Raw genomic sequence first — 17147 nt, forward strand, 5'->3', positions numbered from 1 at the left:
AAGAAACTAGCAGCACCGGAGGAACGGGATGCCGATATCTCTGCAAAAGGAGGAACAGCTGTCACGCCCCCTCCCATAGACTAGCATTGAGGGGTGGGGTGTGACGTCACACGGGGGCGGAGTCATGACGTCACGATCTTCCGTCCCGGTGGTCTAGATGAACTCAGCCTCCAGTGGTTCCGGAAGCCGCTACAGGTGGGTGCTGCATGGTAGATCCAGGGGGCCCCAGCAGCGGGACCCCGGCGATCTGACATCTTATCTCCCATCCTTTGGATAGGGGATAAGATGTCTAGGGGTGGAGTACCCCTTTAAAGTTAGTTTTTTTATGTTTTTGATGCCCGGGCACAGTGGGACTTAAGTAATTTTAGCAAAACTCCTTAAAGGAGAACTGCGGCATAAATTTTTTAAGTTGAAGCAAAAAGTGTCAAAATTAGAGATGAGCGAACTTACAGTAAATTCGATTCGTCACGAACTTCTCGGCTCGGCAGTTGATGAGCATAAAACTTTTCCTGCATAAATTAGTTCAGCTTTCAGGTGCTCCCATGGGCTGGAAAAGGTGGATACAGTCCTAGGAGACTCTTTCCTAGGACTGTATCCACCTTTTCCAGCCCACCGGAGCACCTGAAAGCTGAACTAATTTACGCAGGATAAATCAAATGCCGAGCCGAGAAGTTCGTGACGAATCGAATTTACTGTAAGTTCGCTCATCTCTAGTCAAAATGTTTGTGCAGACTAGCCTTTGTGCACAAATTTACAACAAATACAATGACTTATTAAAATTTTTTGTGGAGATGCTGATATGAAATACATTAACTAATCCTCTCCAAAATCCAAATGATTTGGTGCAGATTTCCTCCTGCAGATGATCTGCAGAAAAGTATAACAAATCTAGTGTATCATATCCAGGCTAGTTTACAACATGAATCCCAAATGTGGCACCAACAGTCACCCATTCCTTACCTTCCTGTACCTCATGGAGGCAAACAGAAGTTTTTGTTAATGGCAAATATTTAACCCCTTAAGGACCCAGCCCATTTTCACTTTAAAGGGGTACTCCAGCACTTAGACATCCTATCCCCTATCCAAAGGACAGGGGATAAGATGCCTGATCACGGGGGTCCCGCTGGGGACCCCGTGATCTTGCACGCCGCACCCCGCTTATAATCAGTCCCCGGAGCGTGTTCGCTCCGGGTCTGATTACCGGCAACCACAGGGCCGATCCGCCGGCCCTGTGGTCGCCGGTAATCAGACCACATGCTCCGGAGACTGATTATAAACGGGGTGCGGCGTGGAAGATCACGGGGGTCCCCAGCGGCGGATAGGGGATAAGATAAGCGCCGGAGTACCCCTTTAAGGACCAGTCCATTTTTTGCACATCTGACCACTGTCACTTTAAGCATTAATAACTCTGGGATGCTTTTACTTTTCATTCTGATTCAGAGATTGTTTTTCGTGACATATTCTACTTTATGTTATAGGTACATTTTTTTGATACTTGCATTATTTCTTGGTGAAAAATTCAAAAATTTGATGGAAAAATTTTTTTTTTGCATTTTTCTAACTTTGAAGCTCTCTGCTTGTAAGGAAAATAGACATTCCAAATAAATTCTATATTGATTCACATATACAATAGGCGATTGTAAATCTGGGCCTATGATGAAAACCCGACAGATCTCATTGAAGTCAATGGAGTCAGGCACTGTTGGTGTGGGGAAAGTAAGGGATCCGGCATCACCATTGTTTTTAGAAACCCAGACATACCAGTGCAGATGTAAACTGTGTGTGAACTATGTGGGAGATTTATCAAAACCTGTCTAGAGGAGAAGTTGCCCATAGAAACCAATCAGCCTTTTCAAATATGAAAGAATTGACCTGATTGGTTTCTATGGGCAACTTAGCAACTGTTCCTCTGGACAGATTTTAATAAATCTCCCCCAGTGTGAAAAAATATAAAAAATCCTATTCCTTCTAACATAGCAACAGGAAGAGTGCGTATTATTATAAGAAGCAATGGCACATACACTCCTCCATATATCTCTATGGGAGAGCCAGATATACAGCGTTCGTGTATTTCCGGCTCTCCCATAGAGATACATGGAAGGACATAGTCACCACTTCGTGCCATGGTGGACAGTAATCCCTACATGAAGCAGAGGTCGCTCCGTGCATGGAGAGCTGGAGAGACCTTGCGGGGTCCCCACGATCAGACACTTATCCCCCTATCCACAGGATTCCTCACTGTGCTTTTTCTTCAGCTTATTTGCACAACTGTAGTAAAATAGTGCCATTTAGGCCACTATTTTGACAAAATTGTGGCAAAAATAATTGGCTGAAAAACTGCAATATGTGAACACAGCCTAACGGGCCCCACCATTCTTGCATCCATATTATGGTTCAAGTTCTAAGCCCGACAGTGGATCTGGTTGCATGAACTGACATAATCAAACCCATGATCAGGCTGGGACTTGCAACCACGATACACATGCAAGTGCTGGGACTGCAATTGTCATTTAAAATAAACAGAGTCTGAGAGTAGCACCACAGCAAATCACCTTGGTTGCGGGATATGGTTTTCAACACTGTGGTTTAAAAGGTGAACCATTTGAAAAAATGTGTTACACCTATTAAACTAGCAGTATTTAAAGGGGTTCTCCGGTGCTTAGACATCTTATCCCCTATCCAAAGGATAGGGGATAAGATGCCTGATCGAGGGAGTCCCGCCGCTGGGGACCCCCGTGATCTTGCACGCGGCACCCCGTTTGTAATCAGTCCCAAGAGCGTGTTCGCTCCGGGACTGATTACCGGCGACTACAGGGTGGGCGGCGTGTGACGTCACGCCCCCGCCCCCGTGTGACGTCACGCTCCGCCCCTCAATGCAAGCCTACGGGAAGGGCGTGACAGCTATCACGCCCACTCCCGTAGGTTTGCATTGAGGGGTGGAGCGTGATGTCACATGGGGGCGGAGGCGTGACGTCACACGCCGCCTGCCCTGTAGTCGTCGGTAATCAGTCCCGGAGCGAACACTCTCTGGGGACTGATTACAAACGGGGTGCCGCGTGCAAGATCACGGGGGTCCCCAGCGGCGGGACTCCCTCGATCAGGCATCTTATCCCCTATCCTTTGGATAGGGGTTAAGATGTCTAAGCACCGGAGAACTTCTTTAAAACAGCATTGCAAAACCAGGGCAATTTGCAATAAAACACATGCAATTTCTCTATTCAATATTTATCTATGCACAATAAATACAAAGGGAATTCGTAATTTGCATTGTTTATTACGTCATTCGTCTATCTCATGCACATTTATACATGAATACCTGTCAATCATTTAGTAGCCCACTTGACTACTTAGCCCAGAATGATCAGAGATTTCAATTAATCTCTTCTATGAATATTTAGAAATTTCTCACAAAACTGTATATCAATCTGCTTATCTCCTGCTCTATAACATGATGCCTGCAGATTGGGCTGATTATTCAATTCAATATAACAAGTTCAATTTGCCTGTTATTGGCTTTCTTCATGTAATAAAATTATCTAATTAAGGCATGGTATTCTGCAATACATAAACCTTTACATCCCTTCAGCGTTCCTGTGGTGTCCTGCCCCAGTCCTCGATGTGATCCTCTTCCTACTTCCAAGGCTCAATACGTCAATCATTGACCGAGGCGAGACATTGACGCAGCCAGGGAGTCACTGAGCTCGATGTATTGGGCCCAATAGGTTACAATAGGTTTTTAAGTATTGCAGAATGGGCATAGTCCAAAAGGCAATTTAAGTGAGTATTCTGCTGCAGATTTTCTGCTGCTGACATTCCTACCCATCAAAGTCAATGGGTAAAAAATTCAGTAGCAGAGAATGAGCAGTAAAATATGCATGTGTGAATGTACCCTGAAGGGGGTTATCTTGGGAACAAAACGTAGACCTATCCACAGGAATGGGGGGGGGGGGGTCTGATGCTGGGCCTGGTTCTTGCCATGTTCAGGTTTTTAATTGCAATTATTTAATACAAAGCGAGAAACAGATCAAAATGGAAAACACAAATGAAAACTTCAGACTTCTCTTTTGAAATCCATTCCTGTCTTTATACTCAATAATTGCAATTACAAATCCTGGATGTGCGATCACACCCTTAGGGTTAGTGAACACATTTAGGTTTTAATTGCAATTATTGAATAAAGACAGGAAAAGATCATGAATGGAGGACATGTGTAAGGCCATGTTCACACAATAATTACATTTGGATTTTCTGTGTAAAAAAAAAAAAAAAAAATAGAATGGTTTTCATAAAAAAAATTAAAAAAAAGGTTTTACAGCTGTTTTTGCATGTTTAAATGGATGAAAATACCAAATAAAAATAAAAAAAGCAGTATATATCCTGTCACAATCAAATAATATTTTTCTCTATAATTCATATATAGTACCAATATATTCTGAAGTGCTTTTACATTACTCAAATAAGTCCCTGTGCCCTCTGAGGCCCACAATCTTAATTCACCTATCAGTATGTTTTTGGAGTGTGGGATAAAAACAGAGTACCCGGAGGAAAGCCACACAAACAAAGATGTTGTCCTTGGGTGGATTTGAACCTAGGAGCCCAGCACAAGGCAACAGTGCAAACCACTGAGACAACATGCCCATAGAGAAGTGTTTCCCAACCAGGGTGCCTCCAGCTGTTGCAAAACTACAACTCCCAACATGCTGGGTATGCTGAGAGTTGTAGCTTTGGCCGGCTTCACAACGAGCCACATCAGGACACCGGGACATACTCCTGCGATCTCGCCGGTACACTACTCAGCATCGCTAACTGGATTGACGCCGTAACTTACTGGAATAGATACCTATACAACGGGATGCCCACAAATTGGATGATCCGGCAGCCAGGTGATGCTTTTTGAGCCTAACTGTATATAGGAGTGTATTCAGGAGTGCATCTCTGATACATTTAGATGCACCCTGGTATTGTCATTTATACTGTATCTGGTGGCACTAGGTTCCCCTGAAGACGTCCCCATGCTAATAATATCCCTTCAGGTGGACAGAAACGCGCTGGGAACACTTGCTAATATTATCTATTGCTCTCCAGATATCATGCACATGGCATATCCATAAGGAGTGCATATGGTATTTATGGTGACATAAGATTGATATCTATATATTCTGTACTCCTGGATTTGGAGTCATGAATAATTAGTCTCTACAATTATTTTGGGTATTTTGCACCATGTTCATGTGGTTTTATTACGTAGAAATAAATGTTATATTTTAAAGACACCCCTTCATTTATTATTGTTTGAGTTGTAGTTTTGCAAAAGCTGGAGGCATCAACTGGTGCAGAAAGTTAAACAGATTTGTAAATCACTTCTATAAAAAAAAAAAAAAATCTTAATCCTTCCAGTACTTAGCTGCTGTATACTACAGAGGAAGTTGTGTAGTTATTTCCAGTCTGATCATAGTGCTCTCTGCTGACACCTCTGTCTGTGTCAGGAACTGTCTGGAGCAGGAGAGGTTTGCTATGGGGATTTGCTCCTACTCTGGACAGTTCCTGACACAGACAGAGGTGTCAGCAGAGAGCACTGTGGTTAGACAGGAAAGAACAACCCAACTTTCTCTAGAACATACCGCAGCTGATAAGTACTGGAAGGATTACGATTTTTTACTACAAGTTATTTACAAATCTGTTTAACTTTCTGGAACCAGTTGATAGAAATAGTTTTCCACCGGAGTACCCCTTTAAGATAGCAGGAGTTTATCTAGGATGGTGAAGTCTATTAGCTATCAGGAGAGGATCTGGTAGGTGATTATATCATCCTGTAGTTCATGAGAAGTCAGACCTAGAACTGACTTCTGTTATGACCATAAGGCATTGGAAGATTTTGAGAGCCAGGCTGGTGATCACATGACCAAGCTACAGTAATGAAACACATAAATGCGCTGTGCTGGAATAAAACAAAATGTGCTGTAGGTCTAGCGCTTTTTTTGAGTGGTAACAACAATGTTGAACATGGCCTCAGACAAACATCTCTTCTCAAATCAATTTCTAGCTTTGTATTCAGTAACTGCAATTAAAGGGGTATTCAACATATAAAAAAAAAGGTTTATATAGTACTGGGTGCGCAATGAAGATTGAAAACCAAACCTCTCTGTCTCAGGGAGCCCACTGTGATGTTTTCCAGCTCCCCACTAGTTACACTGTTTGCTACCCCAAAGACGGGCACCGCTGCAGTCATTGATTGGTTGGGAAGGCTGTCACCGCAGAAGCAGCAAACAGAGCGACGAGCATGGAGACATCACAGAGGGTCCATGAGGGATCGGGGTAGGAGTTTTGTTTTCATGGTGGCCCCAGTAACATTACAAAAATCTTCTAAATCTGGAGTACCTGAACATGTAAATGCACCATTAGATTTTAACACTTAGCGCTAACTGCTATCAGCACTGGCCATCTTTGGTTCTCTGGACAGAATTTGGGCCAGAGAGTCCGTCGTGTAAACCTGGCTTTAGGCTAATAAAACTAAATGTACCTTTCCTAGATCTGGTGGTTAAGCCAAAATTTATTTGAAAAAAAATAAAAAAATAAAAAACTTTTTGTGTGTAATTCAAGTGTCAAAATGGCAGTGTCCAGCTGCTAAAGTGCCACAGCCTGGCAATCCTCCGCACTTTGCTGTCCCTCCTTGATTGACATATAGGGCTCGGTCTATAGCCCGTCTACAACTCATGCACCCGCACTATGGATGAAAAAAGGAGGTGCACATCATATTTCTAAATGTGAGCACGAGGCTCAATCATTCACTGACTGAGCATCCGCTGCCTGACGCTGACAAAAAAATGTAATTTCTTTAGCAAATGTAATAAAGTGGGATTGGGCTGCACTAATCTGATACAGAAAGATACAGAAGACGACTTTCATACAAGATGAATTTCAATAACTTTCAATTAACATCCACATCACCAATACGGGATAAGTAGACATGATGTAAGCCAAAAATTGTATGTCAATCAAGAAGAAAATGGGAGGCGTGGGGGTGTGAAAAAAAAAAAAGTTAATCAAGATCATTTAACCCCTCCCCTAATAAAAGTTTGAATCACCCCCCTTTTCCCCCCCATTTAAAAAAAAACAAACAGTATAAATAAAAATAAACATATGTGGTATCGCCGCGTGCGGAAATATCAAAATTATTAAAATATATCATTAATAAAACCGCACGGTCAATGGCGTATGTGCAAAAAAATTATAAAATACAAAATAGTGTATTTTTGCTCACTTTTTATATCATGAAAAAATTTATAAAAAGCAATCAAAAAGTCTGATCAATATAAAAATGGTACCACTAAAAACTTCAGCACAAAAAATGAGCCCTCATATCGCCCCGTACGCGGAAAAATTTAAAAGTTATAGGGGTCAGGGGTTATGATTTTTTCCAGAAGTACGACAAAATCAAACCTATATAAGTAGGGTATCATTTTAATCGTATGGGCCTACAGAATAAAGATAAGGTGTCATTTTTACCAAAAAATGCACTGTGTAGAAACGGAAGCCCCAAAAAGTTTCAAAATGGTGTTTAAGGAGGAAAAAACAAAAGTGCAGAAACGAAATAACCCCGGGTCCTTAACCTCTTACGGACCAAGGACGTTCCGGAACGTCCCCACACCCTGGGCTTTAAGGACCAAGGATGTTCCAGAATGTCCTGGTGTTTCTCCGATCTCTGCAGCGCGCCGAGCAGAGATCGGAACGGCATTCCTGCTGAAATCCTTCTGCAGGCATGCCGTGCAAATGCCGATCGCAGAAATGCCCCCCCATGTCGGCGATCGCAGAAAATCGCATGTCAATTCAGACATGCGATTTTCTCCTATTCCGGGCTGATCGGGTCTCTGGTGACCCGATCACCGGGAAAATTGTGATGATCTGACCGGTCAGTGACAGCCCAGATCATCCTGAAGGGTAGGAGTGAAGTCGCAATGCTGCGATTTCCTCCTATCCCCTGCCATTGGTCAGAATTGATTCTGACCAATGGCAGAGCAGGACAGTGGGTTGCCATGGTAACCCCCCGTTCTGGCCACCCCTGGATGTCGAGGGGATCGTGGGAAGAAGATGGAGGTCGTTACCTGCAGGAGAAGATGCCTGGAGACCCCGATCGTTGCTGGAGACTGCTGGATCCTGGGTCAGGTAGGGAAACTACTGTGGGGGAGGGGGGAATTGAAAGTGAAAGTAAAGTGATCTTTACTGTGGCAACCACTAGGAAGGCCAAACTGCAACTCCCAGCATGCCCAGACAGCCAAAGGCTGTCTGGGCATGCTGGGAGTTGTAGCTTTGCAACATCTGGAGGGTCATAGTTTGGAGACCACTGTTACAGTGGTGCCCAAACGGTAGCCCTCCAGATGTTGCCAAACTACAACTCTCAGCATGCCTAGACTGCCCAGGCATGATGGGAGTTGTAGTTCTGTAACATCTGTCCCTTCAGATTTAGCAATTTTCATGACATTTTTGAAAATTGCTGCTCTACTTTGAAGCCCTCTAATTTTTTCAAAAAGCTAAAATATGTCCATTTTTTGATGCCAACATAAAGTGGACATATTGTATTTGTGAAGAAAAATAAAATGTATTGGGAATATTCATTTTTCTTACAAGTAGAGAGCTTCAAAGTTAGAAAAATGCAAAATTTTCATGAAATTTTGGTATTTTTCACCCAAAAATGATGCAAGTAATGCCGAAAATTTACCACCAAAATAAAGTAGAATATGTCACGAAAAAACAATCTCAGAATCAGAATGATAACTAAAAGCATTCCAGAGTTATTAATGCTTAAAGTGACAGTGGTCAGTTCAAAAAACGCTCTGGTCCTAAAGTGTAAAATGATCTGATCCTCAAGGGGTTAAGGGATAAGTATTAGAGATGAGCTAAATTACAGTAATTTAATTCGTCACAAACTTCTCGGCTCGGCAGTTGCTGACTTTTTCCTGCATAAATTAGTTCAGCTTTCTGGTGCTCCGGTGGGCTGGAAAAGGTGGATACCGTCCTAGGAGAGAGTCTCCAGACCACCAGAGCACCTGAAAGCTGAACTAATTTATGCAGGAAAAAGTCCGCAACTGCCGAGCCGAGAAGTTTGTGACGAATCGAATTGCTGTAACTTCACTCATCTCTAATAAGTATCATGAAGAAAAACGTATCCCCTATCCGAAAGCAAAAGTTGTTTTTAATGAAAGTACCATTTAAAAAAAAGGTATATTAACACTACGAAAATTCACCAAGGAATCTGCAACCGGAAGAAGCGTCGTGATGACGTGAAACTAGTTGTTGCTTCGTGGTGTGCCCCCGCTTCTGACCGTGGCTACGGTCTTTGTCCTCCCCGCTTGAAGACTTTCTGTTCCCTGTTACCTGTACACTGTCATTTGGAATTAAATCCTGTTCCTGTGTTTTTCATAGTCATCTTTGGGCTAAGTGCCACTTATTTTCACTACTTCCATATCTGGTCACCAAGGAATCTACTTGGCGAATTTCCACAGTGGATCAGGGGCATTTACATTTCTCCAAAATTGGCTATGCCAACAGCAGTTTTCCATTAACATAAGCACGGTCACATAAAAAAATTTAAATGGGCACTGTCAGATACTAAAAAAGCCAGTCAAACAACTGCCCCCCCTGCCTGCTTGGACAAATACTAGTCCTGCTGTGTCCATGCATCATGGACACACTTCATTGATTGACAGCTGTGAGTGCAGGGCTCACAGCTGGAGGAAAAATCCTCCCACTGTCAGCTTGTGTCCCGCTACTGTCAGTGAGGAAAGCTGGGAGTTGTAGTTTTGCTAATGCTAGGGGAGATGTGAGCAGACAGCATACTGAGGGAGGGGGCGGAGACCTGCACAGTGAGGCCACGCCCCCTCCCTTTGAGAGGAATTCAGACTAGTGAGCTAAATTAAAAGTGTAATAAAAAAATAATAAAGGTGCTAGACACATAAAAAATAGATGTACATGATGAGGATTAGGTACTGAGTGATATATTAAAATATATATATTTTTGTTGGATCTGACGTGTACACTTTAATCTTCTTTACACCGATAGGCTAAATATCTTCTAGGGGAAAACCAATTCCTTGCCAAAGTCCTGCTACGGAACTTCCAACATGTGAACTAGACAGCAGAATCCCATTGAAATCAATGAGAGACTGCTGCAAGGAGATTCTGCGAAGGATCTCTGTAGTGTGAACGAGCCCTTAGGGCAGTGTTTCCCAACCAGGGTGCCTCCAGCTGTTGCAAAACTACAACTCCCAGCATGCCCGGACAGCCTTCGGCTGTCCGGGCATGCTGGAAGTTGTAGTTTTGCAACAGCTGGAGGCACTTTGGTTGGGAATCACTGCCTTAGGGGTCCATGGAGACTTTTAACAAAGGGTCTGCTGCACTCCTCAAGACTGTATACACAACTCAGCGTGTTCCTCTGGCTATAGTACATTGATCCCTAAACCTGCGGATCTCCAGCTGTTGCAAAACTACAACTCCCAGCATGCCCGAACAGCAGCTGGAGAGCCACAGGTTGGAGATCCCTGCTGTAGCCTAATAGTAAACTCAGAAGAGCTGTAGAAAGTCCCCATATGGCCCTCGTGATGATCAATAGTAACTACCAAACCAAACGTCAAAACATTTCATGTTCCCCGCACTCCCGTTCTGCCCCCACTACCGGACCTGTCAGCGGCACGTGCAGCCTTCCCATAAATCATAGTAGGACAGAGAGCCCCCGATCTGATCGCTCCCGCACACGTGACAGCTCGGCTCGGACAGTCAGCCGTCACACACACTAGGACAGCGACATTCTCCACACAAGGACACGGCTGCCGAGACGCTTCATGTACATCTCCCCAGCACTCCGCTTCCTGCCCTGTCGGCAAACTCACAGAGTTCATGACGTCAGCCAGTGCCCAGCCTACAAATGCCACCCTACCCAGTGTCCTGCCTCACATGTCACTCACTGCTGGCTTATTATTAGAAGTCTATAGAGCCATCTGTAGTCAGCCGGTAGAGCCCCCCCTGCCGGCACGTCACCACATCGGAGCCCGCCGCACAGGTTACTATTTACGGTTATGCCACAACACCTGCACCCCCTCCCTTCCCCACCACACGTGAATAACATTGTCACACTCCAACTGTCAACAACGACACGAGCGGAAGCCCGGGCTGGCTCTTACCTGCCGGTCCTATGGGCTGTGTCGCCTCCTCCCCGAATATGAGCCTGAAGTCCAACTCGTCAGAACCACAATGTGTGGCACTCATCGGTGCCAGTGGCCCGCACTCAGCTTTCCCGTCCTCTCCACGCAGGTTTCCGCTCTTCCCCCGGTTTAGCGCCCTCCTCTCTAACCTCACACCAACTTTCTCGGTGTCGAGCGTTCGGGGCCTCAGTAGCGGCTAGTTCCCCTTCTCGATAAGGACCCTGTGACGTCGGGGCGTCACGTGAAACACACGGTCACGTGGTGCAGGATTCCGCGCTGGCTGCTGGTTGGTGCTGTGAGTGCTTCGCTGTGTGACACGGTGGACGCTGGGGAGAGGTGAAGATCGGCGATAGGGGGTATATTGTGGGGGCACTGAGCTGACACTGGGGAGAGGTGAAGATCGGCGATAGGGGGTATATTGTGGGGGCACTGAGCTGACACTGGGGAGAGGTGAAGATCGGCGATAGGGGGTATATTGTGGGGGCACTGAGCTGACACTGGGGAGAGGTGAAGATCGGCGATAGGGGGTATATTGTGGGGGCACTGAGCTGACACTGGGGAGAGGTGAAGATCGGCGATAGGGGGTATATTGTGGGGGCACTGAGCTGACACTGGGGAGAGGTGAAGATGGGCGATAGGGGGTATATTGTGGGGGCACTGAGCTGACACTGGGGAGAGGTGAAGATCGGCGATAGGGGGTATATTGTGGGGGCACTGAGCTGACACTGGGGAGAGGTGAAGATGAGTGATAGGGGGTATATTGCGGGGGCACTGAGCTGACACTGGGGAGAGGTGAAGATCGGCGATAGGGGGTATATTGTGGGGGCACTGAGCTGACACTGGGGAGAGGTGAAGATGGGCGATAGGGGGTATATTGTGGGGGCACTGAGCTGACACTGGGGAGAGGTGAAGATCGGCGATAGGGGGTATATTGTGGGGGCACTGAGCTGACACTGGGGAGAGGTGAAGATGAGTGATAGGGGGTATATTGCGGGGGCACTGAGCTGACACTGGGGAGAGGTGAAGAGCGGTGATAGGGGGTATATTGTGGGGGCACTGAGCTGACACTGGGGAGAGGTGAAGATGGGCGATAGGGGATATATTGTGGGGGCACTGAGCTGACACTGGGGAGAGGTGAAGATGGGTCATAGGGGATATATTGTGGGGGCAATGAGCTGACACTGGGGAGAGGTGAAGATGGGCGATAGGGGATATATTGTGGGGGCACTAAGCTGACACTGGGGAGAGGTGAAGATGGGCGATAGGGGGTATATTGCGGGGGCACTGAGCTGACACTGGGGAGAGGTAAAGATGGGCGATAGGGGGTATATTGTGGGGGCACTGAGCTGACACTGGGGAGAGGTGAAGAGCGGTGATAGGGGGTATATTGCGGGGGCACTGAGCTGACACTGGGGAGAGGTGAAGATGGGCGATAGGGGGTATATTGTGGGGCACTGAGCTGACACTGGGGAGAGGTGAAGATGGGCGATAGGGGGTATATTGTGGGGCACTGAGCTGACACTGGGGAGAGGTGAAGATGGGTCATAGGGGGTATATTGTGGGGGCACTGAGCTGACACTGGGGAGAGGTGAAGATGAGTGATAGGGGGTATATTGCGGGGGCACAGAGCTGACACTGGGGAGAGGTGAAGATCGGCGATAGGGGGTATATTGTGGGGGCACTGAGCTGACACTGGGGAGAGGTGAAGATGAGTGATAGGGGGTATATTGTGGGGGCACTGAGCTGACACTGGGGAGAGGTGAAGATCGGCGATAGGGGGTATATTGTGGGGGCACTGAGCTGACACTGGGGAGAGGTGAAGATCGGCGATAGGGGGTATATTGTGGGGGCACAGAGCTGACACTGGGGAGAGGTGAAGATCGGCGATAGGGGGTATATTGTGGGGGCACTGAGCTGACACTGGGGAGAGGTGAAGATCGGCGATAGGGGGTATATTGTGGGGGCACTGAGCTGACACTGGGGAGAGGTGAAGATGAGTGATAGGGGGTATATTGTGGGGGCACTGAGCTGACACTGGGGAGAGGTGAAGATCGGCGATAGGGGGTATATTGTGGGGGCACTGAGCTGACACTGGGGAGAGGTGAAGATCGGCGATAGGGGGTATATTGTGGGGGCACAGAGCTGACACTGGGGAGAGGTGAAGATCGGCGATAGGGGGTATATTGTGGGGGCACTGAGCTGACACTGGGGAGAGGTGAAGATCGGCGATAGGGGGTATATTGTGGGGGCACTGAGCTGACACTGGGGAGAGGTGAAGATCGGAGATAGGGGGTATATTGTGGGGGCACTGAGCTGACACTGGGGAGAGGTGAAGATGGGTCATAGGGGGTATATTGTGGGGGCACTGAGCTGACACTTAGGAGAGGTGAAGATGGGCGATAGGGGGTATATTGCGGGGGCACTGAGCTGACACTTAGCAGAGGTGAAGATGCGTGATAGGGGGTATATTGTGGGGGCACTGAGCTGACACTGGGGAGAGGTGAAGATGAGTGATAGGGGGTATATTGAGCTGACACTGGGGAGAGGTGAAGATGGGCGATAGGGGGTATATTGTGGGGGCACTGAGCTGACACTGGGGAGAGGTGAAGATGGGCGATAGGGGGTATATTGTGGGGGCACTGAGCTGACACTGGGGAGAGGTGAAGATGGGCGATAGGGGGTATATTGTGGGGGCACTGAGCTGACACTGGGGAGAGGTGAAGATGGGCGATAGGGGGTATATTGCGGGGGCACTGAGCTGACAGTGGGGAGAGGTGAAGATCGGCGATAGGGGGTATATTGTGGGGGCACTGAGCTGACACTGGGGAGAGGTGAAGATCGGCGATAGGGGGTATATTGTGGGGGCACTGAGCTGACACTGGGGAGAGGTGAAGATCGGCGATAGGGGGTATATTGTGGGGGCACTGAGCTGACACTGGGGAGAGGTGAAGATCGGAGATAGGGGGTATATTGTGGGGGCACTGAGCTGACACTGGGGAGAGGTGAAGATGGGTCATAGGGGGTATATTGTGGGGGCACTGAGCTGACACTTAGGAGAGGTGAAGATGGGCGATAGGGGGTATATTGCGGGGGCACTGAGCTGACACTTAGCAGAGGTGAAGATGCGTGATAGGGGGTATATTGTGGGGGCACTGAGCTGACACTGGGGAGAGGTGAAGATGAGTGATAGGGGGTATATTGTGGGGGCACTGAGCTGACACTGGGGAGAGGTGAAGATGAGTGATAGGGGGTATATTGCGGGGGCACTGAGCTGACACTGGGGAGAGGTGAAGATGGGTCATAGGGGGTATATTGTGGGGGCACTGAGCTGACACTGGGGAGAGGTGAAGATGGGCGATAGGGGGTATATTGCGGGGGCACTGAGCTGACACTGGGGAGAGGTGAAGATGGGTCATAGGGGGTATATTGTGGGGGCAATGAGCTGACACTGGGGAGAGGTGAAGATGGGCGATAGGGGGTATATTGTGGGGGCACTGAGCTGACACTGGGGAGAGGTGAAGATGGGCGATAGGGGGTATATTGTGGGGGCACTGAGCTGACACTGGGGAGAGGTGAAGATGGGCGATAGGGGGTATATTGTGGGGGCACTGAGCTGACACTGGGGAGAGGTGAAGATGGGCGATAGGGGGTATATTGTGGGGGCACTGAGCTGACACTGGGGAGAGGTGAAGATGGGCGATAGGGGGTATATTGTGGGGGCACTGAGCTGACACTGGGGAGAGGTGAAGATGAGTGATAGGGGGTATATTGCGGGGGCACTGAGCTGACACTGGGGAGAGATGAAGATGAGTGATAGGGGGTATATTGCGGGGGCACTGAGCTGACACTGGGGAGAGGTGAAGATGGGTCATAGGGGGTATATTGTGGGGGCACTGAGCTGACACTGGGGAGAGGTGAAGATGGGCGATAGGGGGTATATTGCGGGGGCACTGAGCTGACACTGGGGAGAGGTGAAGATGGGTCATAGGGGGTATATTGTGGGGGCAATGAGCTGACACTGGGGAGAGGTGAAGATGGGCGATAGGGGGTATATTGTGGGGGCACTGAGCTGACACTGGGGAGAGGTGAAGATGGGCGATAGGGGGTATATTGTGGGGGCACTGAGCTGACACTGGGGAGAGGTGAAGATGGGCGATAGGGGGTATATTGTGGGGGCACTGAGCTGACACTGGGGAGAGGTGAAGATGGGCGATAGGGGGTATATTGTGGGGGCACTGAGCTGACACTGGGGAGAGGTGAAGATGGGCGATAGGGGGTATATTGTGGGGGCACTGAGCTGACACTGGGGAGAGGTGAAGATGAGTGATAGGGGGTATATTGCGGGGGCACTGAGCTGACACTGGGGAGAGGTGAAGATGGGTCATAGGGGGTATATTGTGGGGGCACTGAGCTGACACTGGGGAGAGGTGAAGATGGGCGATAGGGGGTATATTGCGGGGGCACTGAGCTGACACTGGGGAGAGGTGAAGATGGGTCATAGGGGGTATATTGTGGGGGCACTGAGCTGACACTGGGGAGAGGTGAAGATGGGCGATAGGGGGTATATTGTGGGGGCACTGAGCTGACACTGGGGAGAGGTGAAGATGGGCGATAGGGGGTATATTGTGGGGGCACTGAGCTGACACTGGGGAGAGGTGAAGATGGGCGATAGGGGGTATATTGTGGGGGCACTGAGCTGACACTGGGGAGAGGTGAAGATGGGCGATAGGGGGTATATTGTGGGGGCACTGAGCTGACACTGGGGAGAGGTGAAGATGGGCGATAGGGGGTATATTGTGGGGGCACTGAGCTGACACTGGGGAGAGGTGAAGATGGGCAATAGGGGGTACATTGTGGGGCACTGAGCTGACACTGGGGAGAGGTGAAGATCGGCGATAGGGGGTATATTGTGGGGTCACTGAGCTGACACTGGGGAGAGGTGAAGATCGGAGATAGGGGGTATATTGTGGGGGCACTGAGCTGACACTGGGGAGAGGTGAAGATGGGCGATAGGGGGTATATTGTGGGGCACTGAGCTGACACTGGGGAGAGGTGAAGATGAGTGATAGGGGGTATATTGTGGGGGCACTGAGCTGACACTGGGGAGAGGTGAAGATCGGCGATAGGGGGTATATTGTGGGGGCACTGAGCTGACACTGGGGAGAGGTGAAGATCGGCGATAGGGGGTATATTGTGGGGGCACAGAGCTGACACTGGGGAGAGGTGAAGATCGGCGATAGGGGGTATATTGTGGGGGCACTGAGCTGACACTGGGGAGAGGTGAAGATCGGCGATAGGGGGTATATTGTGGGGGCACAGAGCTGACACTGGGGAGAGGTGAAGATCGGCGATAGGGGGTATATTGTGGGGGCACTGAGCTGACACTGGGGAGAGGTGAAGATCGGCGATAGGGGGTATATTGTGGGGGCACTGAGCTGACACTGGGGAGAGGTGAAGATCGGCGATAGGGGGTATATTGTGGGGGCACTGAGCTGACACTGGGGAGAGGTGAAGATCGGAGATAGGGGGTATATTGTGGGGGCACTGAGCTGACACTGGGGAGAGGTGAAGATGGGTCATAGGGGGTATATTGTGGGGGCACTGAGCTGACACTTAGGAGAGGTGAAGATGGGCGATAGGGGGTATATTGCGGGGGCACTGAGCTGACACTTAGCAGAGGTGAAGATGCGTGATAGGGGGTATATTGTGGGGGCACTGAGCTGACACTGGGGAGAGGTGAAGATGAGTGATAGGGGGTATATTGAGCTGACACTGGGGAGAGGTGAAGATGGGCGATAGGGGGTATATTGTGGGGGCACTGAGCTGACACTGGGGAGAGGTGAAGATGGGCGATAGGGGGTATATTGTGGGGGCACTGAGCTGACACTGGGGAGAGGTGAAGATGGGCGATAGGGGGTATATTGTGGGGGCACTGAGCTGACACTGGGGAGA

General features: G+C 48.5%; 1 protein-coding gene across 4 annotated transcripts in view; it reads right to left on the reverse strand.

Annotated features, from left to right (window-relative positions):
• Positions 1 to 11506, reverse strand: part of NFATC3 (nuclear factor of activated T cells 3) — a 149652-nt gene extending 138146 nt beyond the window's left edge. The window contains exon 1 of one of the 4 annotated variants that reach the window (XM_056526432.1): positions 11175 to 11506. Coding sequence is in view for 1 of the 4 variants with exons in the window: in XM_056526431.1 (XP_056382406.1) it covers positions 11175 to 11259 (85 nt within the window). In the remaining 3 variants the exon portion in view is untranslated. Of the gene's footprint in view, positions 1 to 10947; positions 11067 to 11174 lie in introns of those variants that run through there. The other 3 variants (XM_056526434.1, XM_056526433.1, XM_056526431.1) reach the window with 3 other exon arrangements.
• Between the last annotated feature and the right edge of the window lie 5641 nt (positions 11507 to 17147).

The sequence above is a fragment of the Hyla sarda genome, chromosome 6 (assembly GCF_029499605.1).
Source record: "Hyla sarda isolate aHylSar1 chromosome 6, aHylSar1.hap1, whole genome shotgun sequence".
Lineage (NCBI taxonomy): Eukaryota > Metazoa > Chordata > Amphibia > Anura > Hylidae > Hyla > Hyla sarda.